At 35.1% G+C, this 19686-nt stretch overlaps 2 protein-coding genes across 2 annotated transcripts; both read right to left on the reverse strand.

The window, feature by feature from the left end:
• LOC109719933 (probable esterase PIR7A) lies at nt 693-4931 on the reverse strand. The gene is made up of 3 exons (XM_020246782.1): nt 4498-4931; nt 1472-1612; nt 693-1167 (listed from the first exon to the last, which is right to left on the reverse strand). The coding sequence occupies exons 1-3, from the start codon at nt 4873-4875 to the stop codon at nt 883-885; spliced, it is 804 nt and encodes a 267-aa protein (XP_020102371.1). The 5' UTR covers nt 4876-4931; the 3' UTR covers nt 693-882.
• On the reverse strand, nt 7199-12928 carry LOC109720644 (zinc finger CCCH domain-containing protein 6-like). Its single transcript, XM_020247884.1, has 7 exons — nt 12582-12928; nt 12262-12407; nt 11712-11777; nt 11189-11308; nt 10804-11064; nt 9778-10089; nt 7199-8272 (listed from the first exon to the last, which is right to left on the reverse strand). Exons 1-7 carry the CDS (start codon nt 12673-12675, stop codon nt 8024-8026), a joined length of 1248 nt encoding a protein of 415 aa, XP_020103473.1. The 5' UTR covers nt 12676-12928; the 3' UTR covers nt 7199-8023.

A 19686-nucleotide genomic window follows, 5' to 3' on the forward strand; every position in this document is an offset into this window, starting at 1 on the left:
CTCTATTTACTATTTGGATTTTAGGCCAACTCAAATGTAAAGATATTTCTATATTACAAATTTTTACTATTTAAATTTTATGCCAAACTATGTGTAAAGAAACTTATATTTTATTATTTTTATTTATTAAATTAAGATTCTAACTTTTTAAAGTTTTTTTTTAACTTTTTATCTAGTAGTAAGGCTGACAATTGATATTCTGACTTATTGTTAGCAAACCGGCTCATGTTTGGCTCATTAATAAACAAGCCAATAAACGCAAGCTAATTTTTTAACTTAATATTTTAATTAGCCAACTCGTGTTCGATTTGTTTAATAAACAAGCGATCACGAATCCGCCCAGCTCGTTTGTGCTCGGCTTGTTGATAGCCTTACTCGCATATATATATATATATATATATATATATATATACACAAGCTAAAATAGAATACAACGCTTGTTTCAGAAAAAATAAAAGAGAAAAAAACATTTGGAAAGGCAACTGAAACTTATGACTAGTAAAATCTTAATTAATCAATCTATATTATTGAATAAATTATACAGATACCAAGTCAACTCATATAAACTTAAATTTTGCAGTTTTATGAAATTAAAGCATATCAAAAAATGGAAAGCCTTTTGGAAAATTAATTTGTTGGCTCTTCTTTGCAAGTGATTTCTCAGGATGCAAAATAAAGTAACCTCAAAAGAATTTAAACTTGCAAAAAACTTCATATGTTTTACTCAAAAGATCTATTCTTTGGTATATGCCCTTCAAAAGTATAAAACGCAATAAATACCCTTCTATACATACACATGATATTTCTAACTTCTCATAAAAATTTATAATAATTTTAAAATTTTCAAATGGTGTAAAAACTAACTAACAAACCTTGAAAACTTCAATAATACTTGCTAGCGATCTCCATAAGGAGATCAAATAGCTCTTTAGGTTTTGATAACATGACCATATGATCGGCGCCTTCGATCTCCTGTACTTCGGCCCCTGGGCTTCGTTCGATCATCCATCGCTGGAACTCCTCGGTCATCGATTTGTCGTCCTTACACATGACGTAAACTCGGCTTACCAGCTCATAAGTACTCTTCTCCGCGGCTATCTCGTCGATCATCGCATCCTCGATAAACAGCCGACCAGGCCTCACTAGCATTGTGGCCAAAACAAAGTCCTAAAAATTTGTGTTTATTAAGAGAGAAAGAAGCTTTCTATATATAGAAGAGCAGCTTGTTGAATAGAACTAGATAAGATGTTCGATTCCAAATAAAACAATATCTATATATATATTTGAGGCTTAGAAGCTAATTTCAGCATTTTAATTATTCTGTCGCATATGAAGGTTCATACTTTTATGTCAATCATATACATATTCCTTTAAAACGACTGCAACTAAAAGCAAAGATAGAAACTAAACCAAATAAGAAATTTAAATATATATATATATATATATATATAGTAATAAAAATTATTGTTACCTCTGGTGGGCTGTGCTGATACAACTTATCAGACATGAAATGGGGGCCAAATGCAATTGAGCTCACAGGAATTTGATTGTGGTTGTGAGATATTGAAAACTTCGAGTCCATGTAGTACTTTTCCCATCCCTTCTTTCCAAACTAGCAATTGCCAACATTACATTACAAATAAATAAATAAATAAAAATAAATAATGTTCATTACATGCATGCATTGGTTTCACATGAAGTGTGTGGTGGTAGGTTCCAAATTCGAATCCTAGTTGATTCACATTTCTAGCTAAGTTTATTTCTAAATGAAATAAACGAAGCAGATAACATGCTAGTTTTATATTGAAAAAAAAAAAGGATTGTATATGATAATATGACTACATATATGGTAATAATTAATTGGTTTTAAATATTTTAGATAAGTGGGTTGAGCCCTATATATAAGACTATATATCCGTGAACAATTAATAGTTTGTTTTGTATCATCACACCATTAGCTTATCTATTCAGGGTGGTGATATATATTAATTGACCCCAATTTGTTGAAAATAGACAAGGTTCATTGGATTTAATTAAATTAATTTAGTAAAAAAGAAATAATGACTAGGTCCAAAAATCTATTTGATAGTAATAATTTTGAATATATGGTAGCATAATAATTCATTCATAAAATTCTAGCACGCATCACAATTCACAAAAGCTAAATCCCACTTTATTTCCCAACAAATTAATGCCTCAAACGTTCCCTTTCAGTTTGAGACAAAGTTGGGGTAAAATTAATATTTTGTCATTGTTGTTTGTTTGATAAAATACTAATTAATGACTTTAGAATTATACTTACTTTTTTTTTTTCTGTGTTTGTTTTATTGAATTTTTTTTTCACTATTACATATAAGAGAGTGATAAAATTACAATAAATAATTTTTATTTTTTTTATCTCTTTCTCTAATGTAGTTGACTTCGTCACTATCAGGGGGAAAATTAATTACAGCGTTTTACAAAAGTGGACTTACCAACAAGTTTATCTTACAACGAACCAAAAAAAAAAAGAAAAAAGAAAAAAAGCGCGTTTACTGTTGAGAACAGCTTCATCTGTCGCCACTTTCGACAAAACAAACATGCAAGCCCTAGCGCGTGGGTACATTTTAGAGTAATTGTGTAGGCAGGGTGAAGTCATGAGTTATGACGTGTTATAAAAGTGAACTTTTATTTTAGGACAAATTAAATAAAAAAAATGTGCATTTATGATTGAAAATAGCTTTACGGACGAAACACACAAACTCCGGGATGATGCCGATGGGTGCCGCGTGGTCGCAATCCTCGCAAACGGCAAAGAAAAAAGAAAAAAAAAATTTCTGGACTCTGTTTTTCAGAAAGAGAGAGAGAAAGGGTAAAGGGGCGGTGGTGCTCCGTCCCCAAACAAGTTGTTTCAAGACGATGCCCACCAAATTTTTGTCCTTCTCCAGCGCATGGGTACCTTTCACAATAATTCTGTATTCAGGACGAAGTACTATGACGTGTTACAAAAACAAACCTACCAATAAGTCGCTCTTAAAAGTTTCTAACTTTTTAATTTACTTTTTAAAAAAATTAATATTAAAAAATAATTTAAAACGTTTCAAGTTATTTCAAATATATATGTAAAGTTAAATTCTATTAGTAAACTATTAGAAGTAGCCATTATCTATATAAAATTATTATTTTATCTTTTCAAATATATCCTTCAATCATACCATTATCAATTTTTCTTATTTACCCTAATAAAGTTAGAATCAAAAAAATATTTTAATTTTTTATCTTTTCAAATACTTTTTTACCATCACCAGATATTTAACTCACGTTTAATCTGAAATAACTTAACGGGTAGTAACTGCAGGGGCATTTTGAATAACAGAGAAATACGTATGAGAAGTATATTTAAAATAAAAAAATAATAAATTAGATATTTTTGAAATTTTGAAAAGTATATGTATAGTCAATTATCCCAATAATAATTTGGCAAAAAAAAAAAAAACCAAGTCAAAGTCAAATATGGTTGGTTAGCTGGTGTTGTTTTATGTCTTTCTCATGTGACATTAATTGTACTGTACATGGTTTACACCTTCGTAGACCCGGTGCATCGTGAGCCATCAGATTTTTTTTTTTTTTTTGGCATTTGAAACTTTTATAGGCTAAATAAATATTTTTATACCCTATACACAAAAAAATATATTTTTTTTGGGTTTAATTGTATGACATTGGCTGTTTTGAATGATTTTACAATATTTTTGTAACGAAATAAAATATTTCACTATTTGGTGGTATATGTTCTAGATCTTTGTAGCTAGCATGAATATCACTGGGTGATTAAATTCTTGAAATATTATTAGAAAATAAAATTAAAGCTTTCGAAGCTCATGCACTATTTATTTCCAAAATTCACTATAGTTAGTTAATCATAAAAAAAAAAGAAGATGTTGTAATCCTACTACCCTCCATCTAATGGTTTACCACCAAAAAAAAAAAAAAAAAAAAAAAAAAAAAAACATGTTGTGGGGAAATGAGGATGGGATTTGATGCTAAGGCTAGTTGAAGTAATCATTGTTGCAGAGTAGTGAAGAATCATTAATGTTCACACTAGAGGGAAAATTAGTTAAAAGAAAAAGAAAAAAAAAAAGTGGGCATGAACTTNAAAAAACATGTTGTGGTTAAAATTACGAAAAAAAAAAAAAAGGTGTTGGTAGTTTAGTACGTTCTATATATTTTTATATATCTGAAATAAATTAAAATAAAGAGTTTAGAGGTTGCTACAGTTAACCTATTCAGATTTAGGTACTTAAACTAGCTTTTCAAATGATTATGAGTTTCGGTAGATATGTTGGCGCAGTTAGAGCAATGTCTAATCACTCAATTAATCCCTTGCGACGCTACTGCGTTAAATTTTTAGGTTGAATCGATTACTTCATATACGTATTCGATCGGGTCAGGTCTAAATCGTGCACCACACACTCATTACACATCGTATATATATATGAGAGCTACAAATGAATACCTTACCTCCTTTGCGATGCAGGACATAGGGTTGGAACTGCTGGGCATCACAGCAGCAACAAACACAGCAGCAGCCACATTCTGGGGGAACTTCTGCATGGCAAGTGCAATGCTCAGGCCGCCGAGGCTGTGGCCGACGACGATCGCCCTCTCGCGACCGTCGACCGCCGCCGCCATCGCGTCCATCAAGGGCTGCGAATACTCCGCGAACGACCGCAGCTCCTCGATTCTCCTCGGGTCCACTCCGCTGCCCGCGAGGTCGACCGCGGTGACGCGGTGCCCCGCGGAGTTTAGCATGCTAGCTACCTTGTACCAGCACCATGCTCCATGGCACATTCCATGGACTAGGATGAAGTGCCTCATCTTTGTTTCTCTCCGATCCATCTCGTACGATCGACCTCTCTCTCTATCTGCATTTGGATCGATATAAATAATGAGAATTGATATTTTCAGAACTAGTTTTGATACATGACTAGATAATAATGTACCTGCTCCGATAATGTCAAATCAGTTTGAAGGAAAAGGACATGAACCTTGTTCACTGGCCACATGAATAAGCTGATGTATCTAGATATTTAGTGATAAACGCGTTTGTGCATTTATTGTCAACTTTACCCACTCTCTAATTAGGCAGATGTTGATGTTGAAATACCCACTTTTTCCTTCTGTTTAATTAGTCCCACATTGAATGTGCATATGTCGTGAGAAATATCTAGAATTAACAGTACGTACGTACTTCACAAACAAACTAAATGGCAAAATAAATTTTGTACCATATTAGTAAGGAAAATAGTAACTCTAAATTAATATAATCTTGAATAAAATGTAAAATAATTGTGTGTTAGAACAACACATAATATTAGTAACGTGCATTCAACACCATAAGGGATCATTAAATTATAAGCTTTTTACAACAAAAAAAGATTTACTTTGGTCCCTAAAAGTATAATATTTTTAAGTTTTACTATATCATAAATAGGGACCATTATGTAATTTTTGAAAAGCCGAGATTAAATAGAAGAAATAGTTGTGTTTAATTAGCGGGTTTCTTTTTTTATTTTTCATATCTCAAACTTTTTTTTCCCTTTTTCATTATATTATTATTATTATTATTTTACAAACGTGAGAACATAGTAAAGATCGAGGAAGTGCGATGTTGCGTGACATATTGTTTCCATCGTCCTTTATGTGTTGAAATTTGGCTCTCAATTGGAAAGTAAATTGAGGTTATAACATATTCCAATGCAATCACGCAAAACTCATTATTAATCCGTGACAGATATGTGGTACAAATGTAATCCATATATTTGGAATAATGCCGCACAAATAACTTGACGTGTTATATGGGACTAGAATGCGACAACTAAGACAATCGAAAAATTAGGTGATGTAAATTAATTATGTTCTGATACTGATACCGATACCGTATTAGAGAGTTCCAATAAATCTAAAAAACTTAAGTTAATGGGTTTCTTATGGTCAAATCCAATATAAATGTACCACCTTCATTTGAGGATGATAGAACCTACTATTTGTTTTAAATTTTTTTTTATTCATATTTATTTTAATAAAATTCTTCCTCTTCCTCACAGTCGCATTTTTCAACTCTTTTTTTTCTTTTGCTTTTCTTTTTTCTCTCATCTCTTATTTTTCTTTATCTTCTAAACCGATAACGGCATCTCTCCCTCTTCCCTCACCTCACCTATGAAGCGGTTTTGAATCTCTCCGTCCATGATTTTAGGTTTTCTCTTTACGCTGCTTCACATGCATTCTCGACAAGGACGGCGTATGGTATCATCGCTGGCTGCATCATTCTCAACAATCATGAGAGATATATATATTCCCGTATTTTCACTTATTCTATAAATTTTTGTTTTTTTATTATTTATCCGTTGTATCGTGCGGATTACTTTACTAGTTTATATTATTCTTCTTCTAGAGGATAACTGGTGATGGAATCTCTCACTTTCTTTGTTTAGTAAAGGAAGGCATGCTACCTTTCGGGGTTCTGGGGTTCTGCTTTATCCACAAATTTGAGAAGTTCATTTTTGTAAGGAACAAAAGAATCCAAATTGCAAAATAGAGTTCAAGATACTTCTCCCTGCTCGGCTTTCATCGTAAAGCAGATGATGTCAAAAGAAAAATCCTAAGATTTAATGATCAGTAACTTCAAATGCTCTAAATCGTATTTAATGATACAAATCACTACTTCAAATGCTCTAAATCGTATTTAATGATACAAATCACTACTTCAAATGCTCTACGTCCAGTGCCAAAGTCACTGGATGGGTAAGTCGCCAATCCCTAAAACGGACTATGTAATGTACTTTATCTGTTGGGGTACCGGTGGATATTTTACCAGAGGTTTCTATCAAACCGTATTTCATGATACAAATCACCACTTCGAAAGCTATATCAAGCTACATCAGCAAACATAAATTACGATCATCCTTATAAGAGCCTAGCACCTGAATTTCTACAATATCCTTCTATTGCGAACTTACGCAAAAGGAACCCAGGAAGTTTTATTACATAGTAATATTCCCGAAATGGTAAGAGTCCCAGGATCGAGCTAAAAAAAGCCTCACTTAGAAACAGAAAAGCACTTGTTGAATCCGATTCCAAACCACAAGCGAAAAATATGCGAAAGTTTTGGCCCACAATAACCTCAATATTAAGTAAACTAATATATAACAACAATCAAAAATATGGTTAAATCTCCACAGGACAATTTGAAATCGCCACCCGACCAAGTTTGATTCTTCCAATGATATTTAAAAAAAAAAAACACTTTCACATCCAGACAGAATCAGTTAAATCTGTGTTGAGAATGATTAAATTAAGCATTTGGAATGGTTTAGTGTAGCATCCCCTGTCTCAGGTAGGTATAATCACATATTACATTATCTCAAATTCTCGGAATACACTTGAAGAAGTACAAAAGTAGTAGCATCTTCGGCACGTCGAGAGGGCGAAATCCAGTAGAGCCCTTTGGCATGTAAATTTGCTCGAAAGACTAGAACTGTTACCTTTCTTTGCTGGAGAGTTATGTACCGAGGGAGCCAGAAGCCCTAGATCATGAAGAGTCGTCGTTGGAGAACCATATAACACAAGATCTGCTTCTTTCTTTCTTCTTCTTTTTTTCTTTTCTTTTTTTTTTTTGTTTTCTCATCTCCAAAGTTCGAAAATTTTGAGCTTGCCTTTGATTTGTGGATGCAATTATTAAAATCGAAAAGCGGAATTCAGTGGGGTTTTGCGTTGCCTTTTCTACATGGGCTGCAGCCTTATTCGCAGGAGATTTAAGTTTGCACGGTTGGAGATTGTGTGGAAGCGAGATAAATGATGAAAAGATGGTGGGATTGTCGAATCACTTCGGATCAAAAAAGGTGGAAATCTCCATTCGAGTCAAGGGCGATGAAAGGTCGTGTGAGAGAACAGCAATATCGACAGAAGAATTTGAAAAAGAATTTCTCTTGGATTTTTCTTAGCTGCAAAAATTTGAGGGTGGGTTGGGGCAAAAAACCAACCTTTGTCAACTTGAAGAATTCTTAGATAATATCTTTTGAGTGGGAATTGATTCCTTCACGAACTCCGATGATGACGATGATGTTGGAGGCAAAGTAGTGAGAGAAAACCCAAGAGGAAAGGGAGCAATGGGCATTTCAGAGAGAGAAGATGCCGAGGGGCTGTAGCTCATAGTACCAATCGGATGATCGAACTTGCATGTCGGCCCGAATTTGCAGAATCCGTTCTGAGCATAGTAAGTGCACGGCTGAGCGCCCTATATTAGAAAGTGTTCCAAAGGGTGAAAAATAAAAAGAAAGAATTAGTGAGATAGAAATCTTCCGATCTAAGTGAAAGCAAAAAAAAAGAGGAAATTTCAGTAATTCATAACAGAAAAAAAAAAAAAAAAGGCAGCATCTAAGAAATAGTGACTAAGAATGAGTGCAGTACTTCATTAACCCTACAAGTATTATTTACCTGGCTCTTATGGTTTTTATGATTTTACAGTATGATTTGAATGTAAATCCAATTCTAACACGTCTGGCCAAGTGTAACTAATATAAATTTGTTGTTTGTATTCATATGTCGTCTCATATTTATGCTACACACCGAAGAATCTTATGAAAGCATACCGATAAGTTATACGAGAAGACTCGAGAACTTTGTTCTTACAAGATATAGAGAAAAGTACTCATGACATTAAATATGTTCGAACTCAATTACTTTGCTCTCCCGTTTTGAAATGATAGCTTGTGATTTTTAGCATTTATGCTATATGACTACGAGTTCCAAAGCCAAAAATCATGCGCATAGCCCAGAAAACCCTAACAATAGGGGTTTGTCAAGAGAACGAACAAGATAGTTTCTCAAATTAAGTACTCAGGAAGTAAACTTGGTATTGGTGAATTTAACTTCTTGAAAAAAAAACAAAAAGAATGGAACTATCAATACTAAATCAATTAAAAGTGGAGCTCCAGATCCAAAGAGAAAACCAAAAGCAATCAAACCGTGCTAAATTAACTAGCATGTTTCTCTGAAAGAACAAGTGACTAAGTAATGAGGATAATAAAGAAAATCTTCATTGTAGGTCATTATTAGGTTCTGAGGAGACCTATATTTTAGGCTGTTATTACAAACATTATAATTCATAAGAAAAATTCATCCTCTGTAAGGGAACGAGGAATTTTGAACATGCAAATGTTCACTGCAATGTTTCTCAAGCAAAGCAATAAAGCATGGCACAGAATGCCAGTGCATACCAATGTACCACCGGACGGTGCATACCAATAGCACAGACTGCCATTTACTAACATGCTTTGTGTGACGAGGTTTCTGAGGGTTTGTTTTCCCACAAAAGCCCTACTGGAGGAGAAAAGAAGACCAAAAAAAAGACCTTACTCAAAAGAGTTAACTAATGAATCATCGATTGTGCTTTGTAACGCCCTTGGACACGGCATCTATACATACAGATTACAGGGAACAAATGAATCACCTAATGAGCCAGTATCTAGTGACATCAAATACCAAAAGTGCATAATTTTCCTTCTTACACAGTTTATACACGCATTACCAATTTAAAAGGACTTTGAAGTACGCCAAGTTTTAAAGTCTCAAATTCATTGCCTATCTATGAAACATCCGTGCACCAGACTTGGCTCACTAAATGCAACTTCATTAAGTATAGAAACTTCCAAGTTTTAATAAAACAACCAGTACGAGCATTAGTAAAGTGATTTTCAATATTTGTTACATGACAGAACAGTAAGTGGTAAAGATGCTTACCGGACGAATAGGGAGACCGAGAGGGCTAAGAAGGCAATTCGTCTTTTTTACGCTCCACTCCGGAGGATGGTTGTATTTACAAGCGGCCCCATATTTACAATCCCCTGTCCTCATATAAAATTGGCACTCAGGCTGGCCGGGCCGCTGTGGGAATTTGTGTTCTCTTTGACTACCGCCTGACCCAGCCGAAGGAGACAAAGGCACATAAGAACCTGTATAAGAAGGTACAGCTGGCTGATTGGATAAGCCATAGACGGGTCCTGCTTGAACAACTTGTTGTCCACCGGAAGATACTACTGAACTCACAGGCGCCTGCGGCACATGAAAGAATTCAGAAATACAAATCTTACCTTTCTATCAAGACTTGTGAGATTAAACAACAGAAAAGGGAATTAGCATTTGGTGTAGTTTCCGTTTGGTGCTAACTTTTCAATTGTTACAACTGGTTCTCTAATCTTTGCATCTCAACTCGCCAAAAATTTCCTTCAACAATTGGACAGAAATTTCCACGGAATCATCATCTAATTGCCACTTAAGGGACTTTTCGACTTCTCATATGGTGGTTACATGGCAATTTCACCCAGTCTAATAGAGAAATGAGATGGAAAGGATAAGATAGCAATTAAACTTAAAGGTCATGTTTGGCTAACCTTTAGGTTTTTTTTTTTTTTTTTGAAACCCAAATACAGTTTGTTATCAATAGACCTGTAATCTTGTAACTGTTTGTTAGCTTGCAAACTCATTTTGTCAATGTAAAAAGAAGCGAAGAAAAATATATATTTTTTTTATTGCCAAACAAACTACATAGAGGTATAGATTGCAAATGATCCACCATCCACCGGCACATCTTATCTCACTGAATTTCAGTTTAATAGAAAAAAAAAATGTATGCATAACCAACAAGGCCCTAGACCCTTGTATTCCAATAATTGGAAGGTTGGGACCAAACTTAATCCTCCTGGAAAGTTTGGACCCCTAGGGCAATTTTGCCCACAGAGGAAACATCAATATGTGGTGTAAACTAACCGGATAAGGATTCCAACCCTGCACCGGGACAACACCTGGCGAGAAGAGCACAGGACCATAAGAGCCAGAGACGTAGGATCCAGCAGGTAAAACTGAAGGCCGCCCAACTTGCCAGCTTGCCAAAGGGGTCTGTACCGTTGGATAAATGGTTGTTGTGGGCGATGGCAACGAGACACCACTAGGTTGCGGGTGGTGGTATTTGCAACTGGAAGCAAACTTGCATTGGCCTGTCTTCATGTAGTAGGAGCAATCTTTCTCGCCCTGCGTGTATTGTCAAGGAATCAAATTGATCAGCATATTTTCTTCAAAAGACGATGTGAAAAGGTAATCAATTAGTTGAAGACTAAGAGAATAAAGAACAGGATTGTGTAACAAATTCTCCAACCGGACGCAGCGGATATCCATAATAATTCAACATGGCTGGCTGTAAAGATCCACCTCCTTGTCTTGGGTGGTGATATTTGCACATGGGACCAAATCTGCAAGTCCCGGTCTTCATATAGTACTGCAAAAACAAAAATCAAAATCAAAATCAAAATCAAAATAAATAACTAAAAACTAGCAGAAAATACTGACAATATCAATAGTTAAGTATGTTCAGTTCGAATTTTTCCCCTTGCAATGATTACATTATAATACACCCCAAAGATAAGCTAGCTTTGCACACGGCAACTAGTTAGTGATTTAGCTTTGAGGATACCAGAGATGACATCCAAACATCAACTTCAGAAAGCTAAAAGCCTCACAAGTTGCGGCGTGCCCAAGACCGGAACATCAACTACATTTGGTTTACCACGCGAGTTACACCTAGCCATATCTTTCCAAAGCTAGAAGACCCTTGAAGTCAAACACATTTCATTTCTGCAACTAAAATGAAGTTCAATTCAATCAAAGAGCAAGTGTATTACTTCGCAAAGGGGTTGCCCCACTCGTTCTGGATACTGCGCCGCTCCCATCCTTCCAGCCCCAGCCAACTAAAACCAATAAAGCCCACAATTTAGTAAACCAAATCCCCAAATTAACAAGCGCAATGTTTAAAAACCCAGAAGCACGTAAATTTCGCGCAAAATGTATTAAATTACAAAATAATTCCAAAAAAAAAAGGGGTAAAGCATAAGTAGTGAGCCTGAACTAAACCACATTGTGAAATAAGCAGCAGAACATTCAAAATCACGATTTTACTACCTAACCTTACGATACTTTTGAAATAATTACCCGAACTTTAAAAGTTTGTAACTACCGGAAACTTAAATTGTAGAAATAATTTTTTACTAAAAAGTTAGTAGTAAAAATCAATAACTTCGAACTTCAGTATCTATTCCGAAATGCATTATAGTTCAGCTATAAGACGCGCACATTTACAACACCCTTAAAAGAAAAAAAAAGGGAACACTACTACAGTAAACCCTAGCTCAATCGAATTGATCTCGCACAAAAAGAAAACATTGCGGTGCTTACTGTTCCACCGCGATCGGGAGGATGATTATACCGGCACCTTTCTCCGTACCCGCACGACCCCGTGCGAAGATAGAACAGGCAATCGGGCTCCCCGGGCCTCTCCGGGAACGCGGAATCGGCCCCCAATCCCAACCTCCACATCGATTCTACCGCAAAAACCAGCAAAAACAAAAACCCAATTAGCGCCTCAATTTCACACACCAATCTCACACAGTCCAAAACCCTAGAAACCACTGAACCTAGCATCATTCTACGCCCCCAAAAAAACCACAAAAATTGCGGAAAATCGGGAAAAACAGCCCAAAATCGAAGCAACCTACCTTCTAACCCAGTCTCGGGCTCCTTGCGAGCCCCCTCGCCCCCGCCGCCGCCCCCCGCCGCAGCCGCCGCGGCGCCCCGTCCGTACAGCTCCATCTGCTTCCCGAAGGTTCCACAAGCTCCGATCGTCGGCGATCGAGGTAATGAGAGGTCGAATCGAGCTACAGAGACGACGTTTTCGAGCTCGATCACGAATTATATTCCCAAATTTTTCCCCTTTTTTCTCTCCTTTTTTTTTCCTCCTTTACGCGTCGCTTCTCCTCTCTCTCTCTCTCTCTCTCTCTCTCTCTCTCGGGCTCTGTTTTCAAAGCGCCTTGATCTCTCCTTCGCCCCCTCTTTTTTTTTTCCTTTTTTTTTCGTTATTGCTTTATTTTATATTTACGAAGTAATACACCGTATTAAATTAACTGTTAAAACCCCCTCTAATCCAACGGTAATTTTAATTTACCCTCCGTATAATAAACTCTTTAATTAAAGTTAATGTGCGCGAAATTCCCACAATGCCCACGACGATTTATCAAATTACGAAACTGCCCCCTTGGTTCGTCGTTTCGCGGGCTCCGATCGTGGATATCTCTCCGTGTAATTCGGAGATGCGAATGACACGTGTCGCCCTTTGACTCGTTAACAATGCTGAGGCTGTTATGTGGCGTACAGTAGTTTGCGCGGGACATTGTGCGAGGTGGCACTGATCGAGTGGAGGGTATTTCGGTAAATACGAAATCGGAGGTGCTGTAATGGGTAATTAATTGCACCGTCGTCCTTAACCTTTAATTATTTGTCCATGCAGGCATTTTATCTTTCTAAAGTTTTGTCTCTTTAATATTAATTTTTTTATATTATTAAGGACAAACTTCAAATGCCATTTATATGATTTTACGTTTCTCACTTTAATATCCAATAATTTAAGGTGTATTACTTTAATGCTCTATAGTTTTATTTTTTTATTTTTGTTATATTCTTCGTTAATTTTTTATTTAATCAATAAGAAAATAAAAACCACGGGGTACTAAAATAAAAATTCAGTAAATCAAAGGGTAATAAAATAAATTTCGATAAACCATAAGTGGGGTATTTGAAGTTTTTTCTATATTATTTAATGGAGAGTTAACAGAGATGCTGAGAATAAAATAAAAAAACCGAAATCATAAGATACCAAGTAATACATTTTAAATCACATGGCATCGATATAAGAAAGCTCGAAACCATGGGAGTGGTATTTGAAAATTTTCTATTATTAATAAGCGGCTGTAATTTTTCTATAGTTGTGTGAATTATAAGCTTATATATATATTTTATAAGTGGCTGAAATTTATTCTGTAATATTCGATTATTAAAATTTGTTTTGCCCCAAATATATTTTTATATATAAAATTTTTCTAAGCCTGCTAATATATTGATATGTATAATATCGTTTGTCTTTGCCAATAACTTCCTATAGGGCCAATACATTAGCCTTCAAAGTTTTTTTCTTTTTCAATTAACTTATTAAAATTAGTCAAATATTATTTTAATTAATTTTGCGATGGTCCTTACCTTATAATTAGTTTTAAAATAAAATTTGTCGCATGGAAAAAAATAAAAATAAATCTTGTGCTGACGTGCTTGATAAATATATTTTCTAACATAATAGTTTTGGTCCAAAGAAATGGATAAGTTGATTAAAAAAAAAAATTATCAAAGCAATTAATAAATATTAAGGGCTAAATTGTGAGAACCCAAAGAAATGGAACCGAATTGAAAATATGGGCAAGGTCGGGGACCGCTGGTGTAATTTAGCAATTTACCGATGAGGTAAGGGCATTTTGGTGGTTTCGTGCTAAATTCAGGGGCAATTAAGTAATTTAGGTTGTCGGAGGAGGCACGGGTCCACACCCCACACACTCCTGCTGCGACGGGTACGGCCACGACATGCGCGGGGCTCAGTTAGACCAATGGTGTAGCGACACGTGGACCCGTGTTCCGGTGGGGGGCCCACGCACCTGGCGCGAGTTTTCGCTCGGGAGACCGCGGGCGGGGGCGTTTCAGTGGAAACCTGATGAACCGGTTGCACCGGTCGAGGTGGTGAACCAAAATTGGACTAAATGCATTCATGTCCCTGCAAACATAGTGAATTACAGATCTGTCCCTATAAAATTTTACTTTTATATATTGTTCTTGCAAAAGTTTTAATATTTTCAAATATATCCCACTGATTTGTTACCATTATAATATTATTTATGTTTTAAGTGAAATATTAATTTTGCCATCATAAATATATCCTTCCAAAAACCACAACATTATTATAATATAAAAGGGCAAAAATATCAAGTTATCTCATAAATTAACCATAGTTAAGCATTTAGTCTATAGTTAATTAAAGTTTTCTAACGGATTCTAATGGCAAGGAAATATTTCAAAATATTAAGATTTTTGTAGTGATAACATATAAAAGTTGAACTTTATAGAGATATATTTGTAATTCATTATGTTTGTAAGGACCTATATAAAATTAACCCAAGAAAAATTTATTCCCTGGATAGGGTCCACCCACATCTGGATCCTCTTGTGCTTTTAATTAAGGGGCAATTGCTTATATACCCCTAAAAAGTTTTCGACTTTCTGATTTATCCCTCTTAAAATGCTAATATTGAAAATATATTTTTTTACGTTCCAACCTATTTCTAATATACCCCTAGAGTTAAATCTATTAATGAACTCTATTATCTATGTGAAATTACTATTTTGCCCTTTCAAATATATCCTTCTATCATCACCAACTTTTCTTATTTATCCTTAAGTTAGGGGCACAAAAAAATATTCTATTTTTTGATCTTTTCAAATATACTCTTCTACTATCACCAATATTTTTTATTTGCCTTTAACTTTAAGGGTGCGTTTGGTTCGAGTTATCTTGCCAAGATTACAGGCAATCCTGTCAGGATAACTGTGTTTGGTTAATCCGCTATGTAATTTAGTCGTTAATGTAGCATTACAAATCGAGCAGGATTACATCGAAAATATTAATGGGAGGGGGGTCGTGTATCTTGCATTACTGAAACCCGTTAATACTACATATTATGTAAAATGACAATTTTACCCTCCAACAACCCTAATCTAATTAACAGCATTATTTTCATCTCTCTCTCGCCTTCCCCCCTCTCTCGCACGCCGCTTTCTCTCGCTCGCTCTCCCTCTCGACGTCTCTCTCTCTCTCTCTCTCTCTCTCTCTCTCTCGCACGAACACGTATCATCTTCTATTGCGTCGTCCTCCCAGGTAATCATCACGATCTCCTTCCCTCCATTCGTCATTTTCGCAAAAAATAATATTCAAATGACCACAACAAGGGCAATTTTGGAAAAGACTATACTTTTATATCAAGATTACTAAATTTTATAGACTGAACCAAACGTATTAATGCTATAAACACTGTAATCTAGTATTACATTACTGTATTAAACCAAACGCGCTAATGTAGCATCAGTAGTAATCTCACGCCGAAATTCAAGATATCTGTATATGTCGAGATACTTTGTAATATTACATAACTCGAACCAAACGGGCCCTAAGGGCAAAAGTGGTATTTTAATTTTTTTACCAGTGGTAGATATTTAACTCACGTTTAATCGAAGTTAACTTAACGGGTGGTAACTGCAGGGTATTTTGGAATAATGGAGGAATGCATGAGGGGTATATTGGAAAGAAAAAAAAAAAAAGTAGGGATAAATAAAATATTCTCGATGTTTTGAGAAGTATATAGGCAATTATCCCTTTAATTAACTATTATCATTTATTAGTACTTGGAATGAAATTATATAAACTATATTACATACCTCAATTTAGGTCTAATTTGAGATTATAGTGTCTAAAATATTTTATTTTTTATATTTTCAAAAGTTTAAAAATTTTAGAAGTGCGTCTTTTAATGCTGCGTAATTGAATACAATCGGCTGAGAAAGCAATTATATTGGCACTTTTAAATTTTCGAACATGTTAGAGAAAAAAAATAAATTTATTATATTAAATAAAATTTTGATAAAATTAAAAAAAAAAGTCTTTATATCTTGTTATCGCGAAGTCTTTATATTTTGATAAAATTAAAAAAAAAAAGTCTTAAATAAAATTTTGGTAAATTATCATTTATTAGTTTTGCCATTAGTAAATCTTAATTTGTAGTGTTATATATAATAAAAATGACAGCTTAAGTTTTGAAATTAGAAAAAGGAAATTGAATTTTAGAATACTGTGACCAAAATAAGTTGTTGCGGGAATTTTAATATAGCGCGTATTCAAATAGTTTTATAGATAAAAAAAAAAAGAGATTATTTTCATTTTATTGCAACGAGATAGCGTATTAGTGTTGTTAAAAACATTTATTTTTAATTTTAGGAAAGCCAAATAGATTTTTAAAAGTGTTTAAAAATGGTGGCGCAAATCAAGAGAAGTAAATACTGCTGCGACTTCCGCCATTTTTTTAATTTTCAAGCACTTTCGCATTTTTCGAATCCTCCAAAATATAAAAGCAGCTATATTTAAACATTGCGACTCAAATCGATCTACGGCGAACTAGGTCCAGAAAATAGCGTACGAAAGTGATTGAACTAGAGTTTACGATGATGATTGTGCCCACATCATTATCGGGGTGGAGGTGGGGATGCAAATGGATCCGGATCTATTGAACTTCTATTCTTATTCTTTCGTAATAAAATAATAATAAGTGAATATATATATATATGTTCCGAGCTTGTTCAGATCAATCAAGTAAATGGAGCATAAGGGTGAAGGAATCTTTTTTTTCTTTAATTCGTCATGATTAGTGAAAAATTTATCAAAAAATTATTCTCATCCCAATTCGACATATATAATACGATAAATAAGGATAAAAAATAAAACTAAAATTAATTTACTTCGGGATGGAGGGTAGTTGGGAAAAAGGTCGATAGGGGGAAGGAGTGACGCATGGTCAAGTAGGCCACCGACAATTGCCGGTGGTCGGTGGACGGGTGTAGGACATAGGGATGTCAGCAGGTGGGATTTGGGTCGGATTTTTAAAAATCCGAATCTGACCCGAAAATTAAATTAAAATTCGTACCTGGATCCGAACTCGGCGGATTTTTAAAAATCTATATTGTTGAATAAAAATCTAAAAGATAAAAATTATTAAATATTTTATATATTATATATATAAATAAAAATAAATTATATATATATATATATATATATATATATATATATATATATATAATTTATTCTGATTCGGATCGGATAAATATAAAATTCATACCCATATCCATATCCATCATATTTTTATTTTCTATATCCATAACCGAATCCATACCCGTTTAGCCCAGGCAAATCCGTCCCGTCCTAATTCGGATTTGGATAATATTTCGGATATACGTACCCATTGACATCCCTAGCCGTGGATGGGGGAACAGAAAGGACGCTCGTCGACCGGGTGTAGCCGGTAATGTCGGCACGTGGCAGAGCCTTATTGGCCTGCACCACGAGCCCTCTCGAGGGAAAAATTCTAGAATGCAACGGGTATATTAGTGACGTGGCGTAACAAACCAATCAAATTAATCTTTTTAAAAATATATGTCCCATCATGATTGTAAAAAAGTATTTTTATTATACTTTTATTTAAAAAGAAGGAATGTAATTGGCTTGTTATTGATAACGTGGTGCAATGACAGTGTAGAATTCCTCCTCTCGAGGACTCGAGCTCGGGCTTTTTGAAAGGCTGATTGGACTACGGACGGCCACGTGTCTAAATCGTATTGGGTGGAAAATGATGCCCACATTACGTGGACTTGGTACCACCATGGACCGATATTTTTTAAAGGAAAAAAGAAACTGAAGCTTCGCCGTAGAATAAACTTTTAATAGAATGTAAAAGTGCTATTTAGGGAAAATCACCAGTTTTTGATCAATAATTATTGCGAGACTGAAACAAGTGATTGTTGGCGAATATGTTAAAATAAATAAATAGAAATAATTGCCTATATACCCCTCGTACGCTCGGATATATCCGATCTATTCATGCTTTTTTTTTTTTTTTAAAATGCCCCTCATATGTTCCACCGTTATTCTAAAATATCCCTGCAGTTATCCTCTGTTAGCTTAACTCGGGTTAAACATGAGTTAAATATATACTAGAGTTAAAATCTAAATAAAATACCTATTTTGTCCCTACCATATTATACTAATTCCTTAAGTTATCCTCCTCATCCTCTTCGTCATTCTCCTTCTCCCTCCTCCTCCTATCGTCGTCCCCAATCCCGACCCCAACCCCATCGTCGCGGAGAGGACGGCAACCCCGTCGACCCCCCGCTCCTCCTTTCCCTGCCCCGCCCTCGACTCCCTCCTGTCCCTCCGCGACGTCGTCCTCTCCAGGCGCTTCTGCTGGGGCGACCACCTCCGCCCCTTGGTCCTCTCCCCGCGCGCCTTCACCGCCGCCAACTTCTCCGCCCTTTCGAAGCGCAAGCCCCATGCCCTCCAGGAGCTCCTCCATTCCAGGACCGGCTCCTCCACGAGCTCCTCCTCCGCCGCCTTGGCCGGCGCCGGGAGTAAGAGGGCTGCAGCGACGATCCCATCTCGCCCGAGGCCGTCCGCGTGCCGGGAGCAAGAGGGCCCGGTGTTGTGCACGGAGAGGAGCAGCGTGTGCGCGGTCCACGAGGCCAGTTTGGCCTCGTGGACCGGATGAGGTGGACCTCCCTCTTATTATATATATAAATAAATATATAAATATATGTATATATATAATTTTATTTATAAATATATATNTAAATATTTATTTATTATATATAGTATTTTATTTTTATATAGAAATATCATTATATAATATTTTATTTATAAATTTGTAATTATTTATTAATATTTCTAAATATATAATATAACTCTTCTATATTATTAATATATATTTATTATAATTTTAAATATATTTAATCTATATATAAAAATAATAATAATAATAATATATATAGTATATTAATTATTATATATTTATTATATAGCTGAATTTTTTATCTCGAAATTTTAATTGGTGAACGTATAATATCCGTATAAATCACGTATCTGAATAATTGTCGAATTCGGTTTTTAGCTGTATTTTTCAACTAATTTAA

The sequence above is a fragment of the Ananas comosus genome, linkage group 14 (genome assembly GCF_001540865.1).
Source record: "Ananas comosus cultivar F153 linkage group 14, ASM154086v1, whole genome shotgun sequence".
NCBI lineage: Eukaryota > Viridiplantae > Streptophyta > Magnoliopsida > Poales > Bromeliaceae > Ananas > Ananas comosus.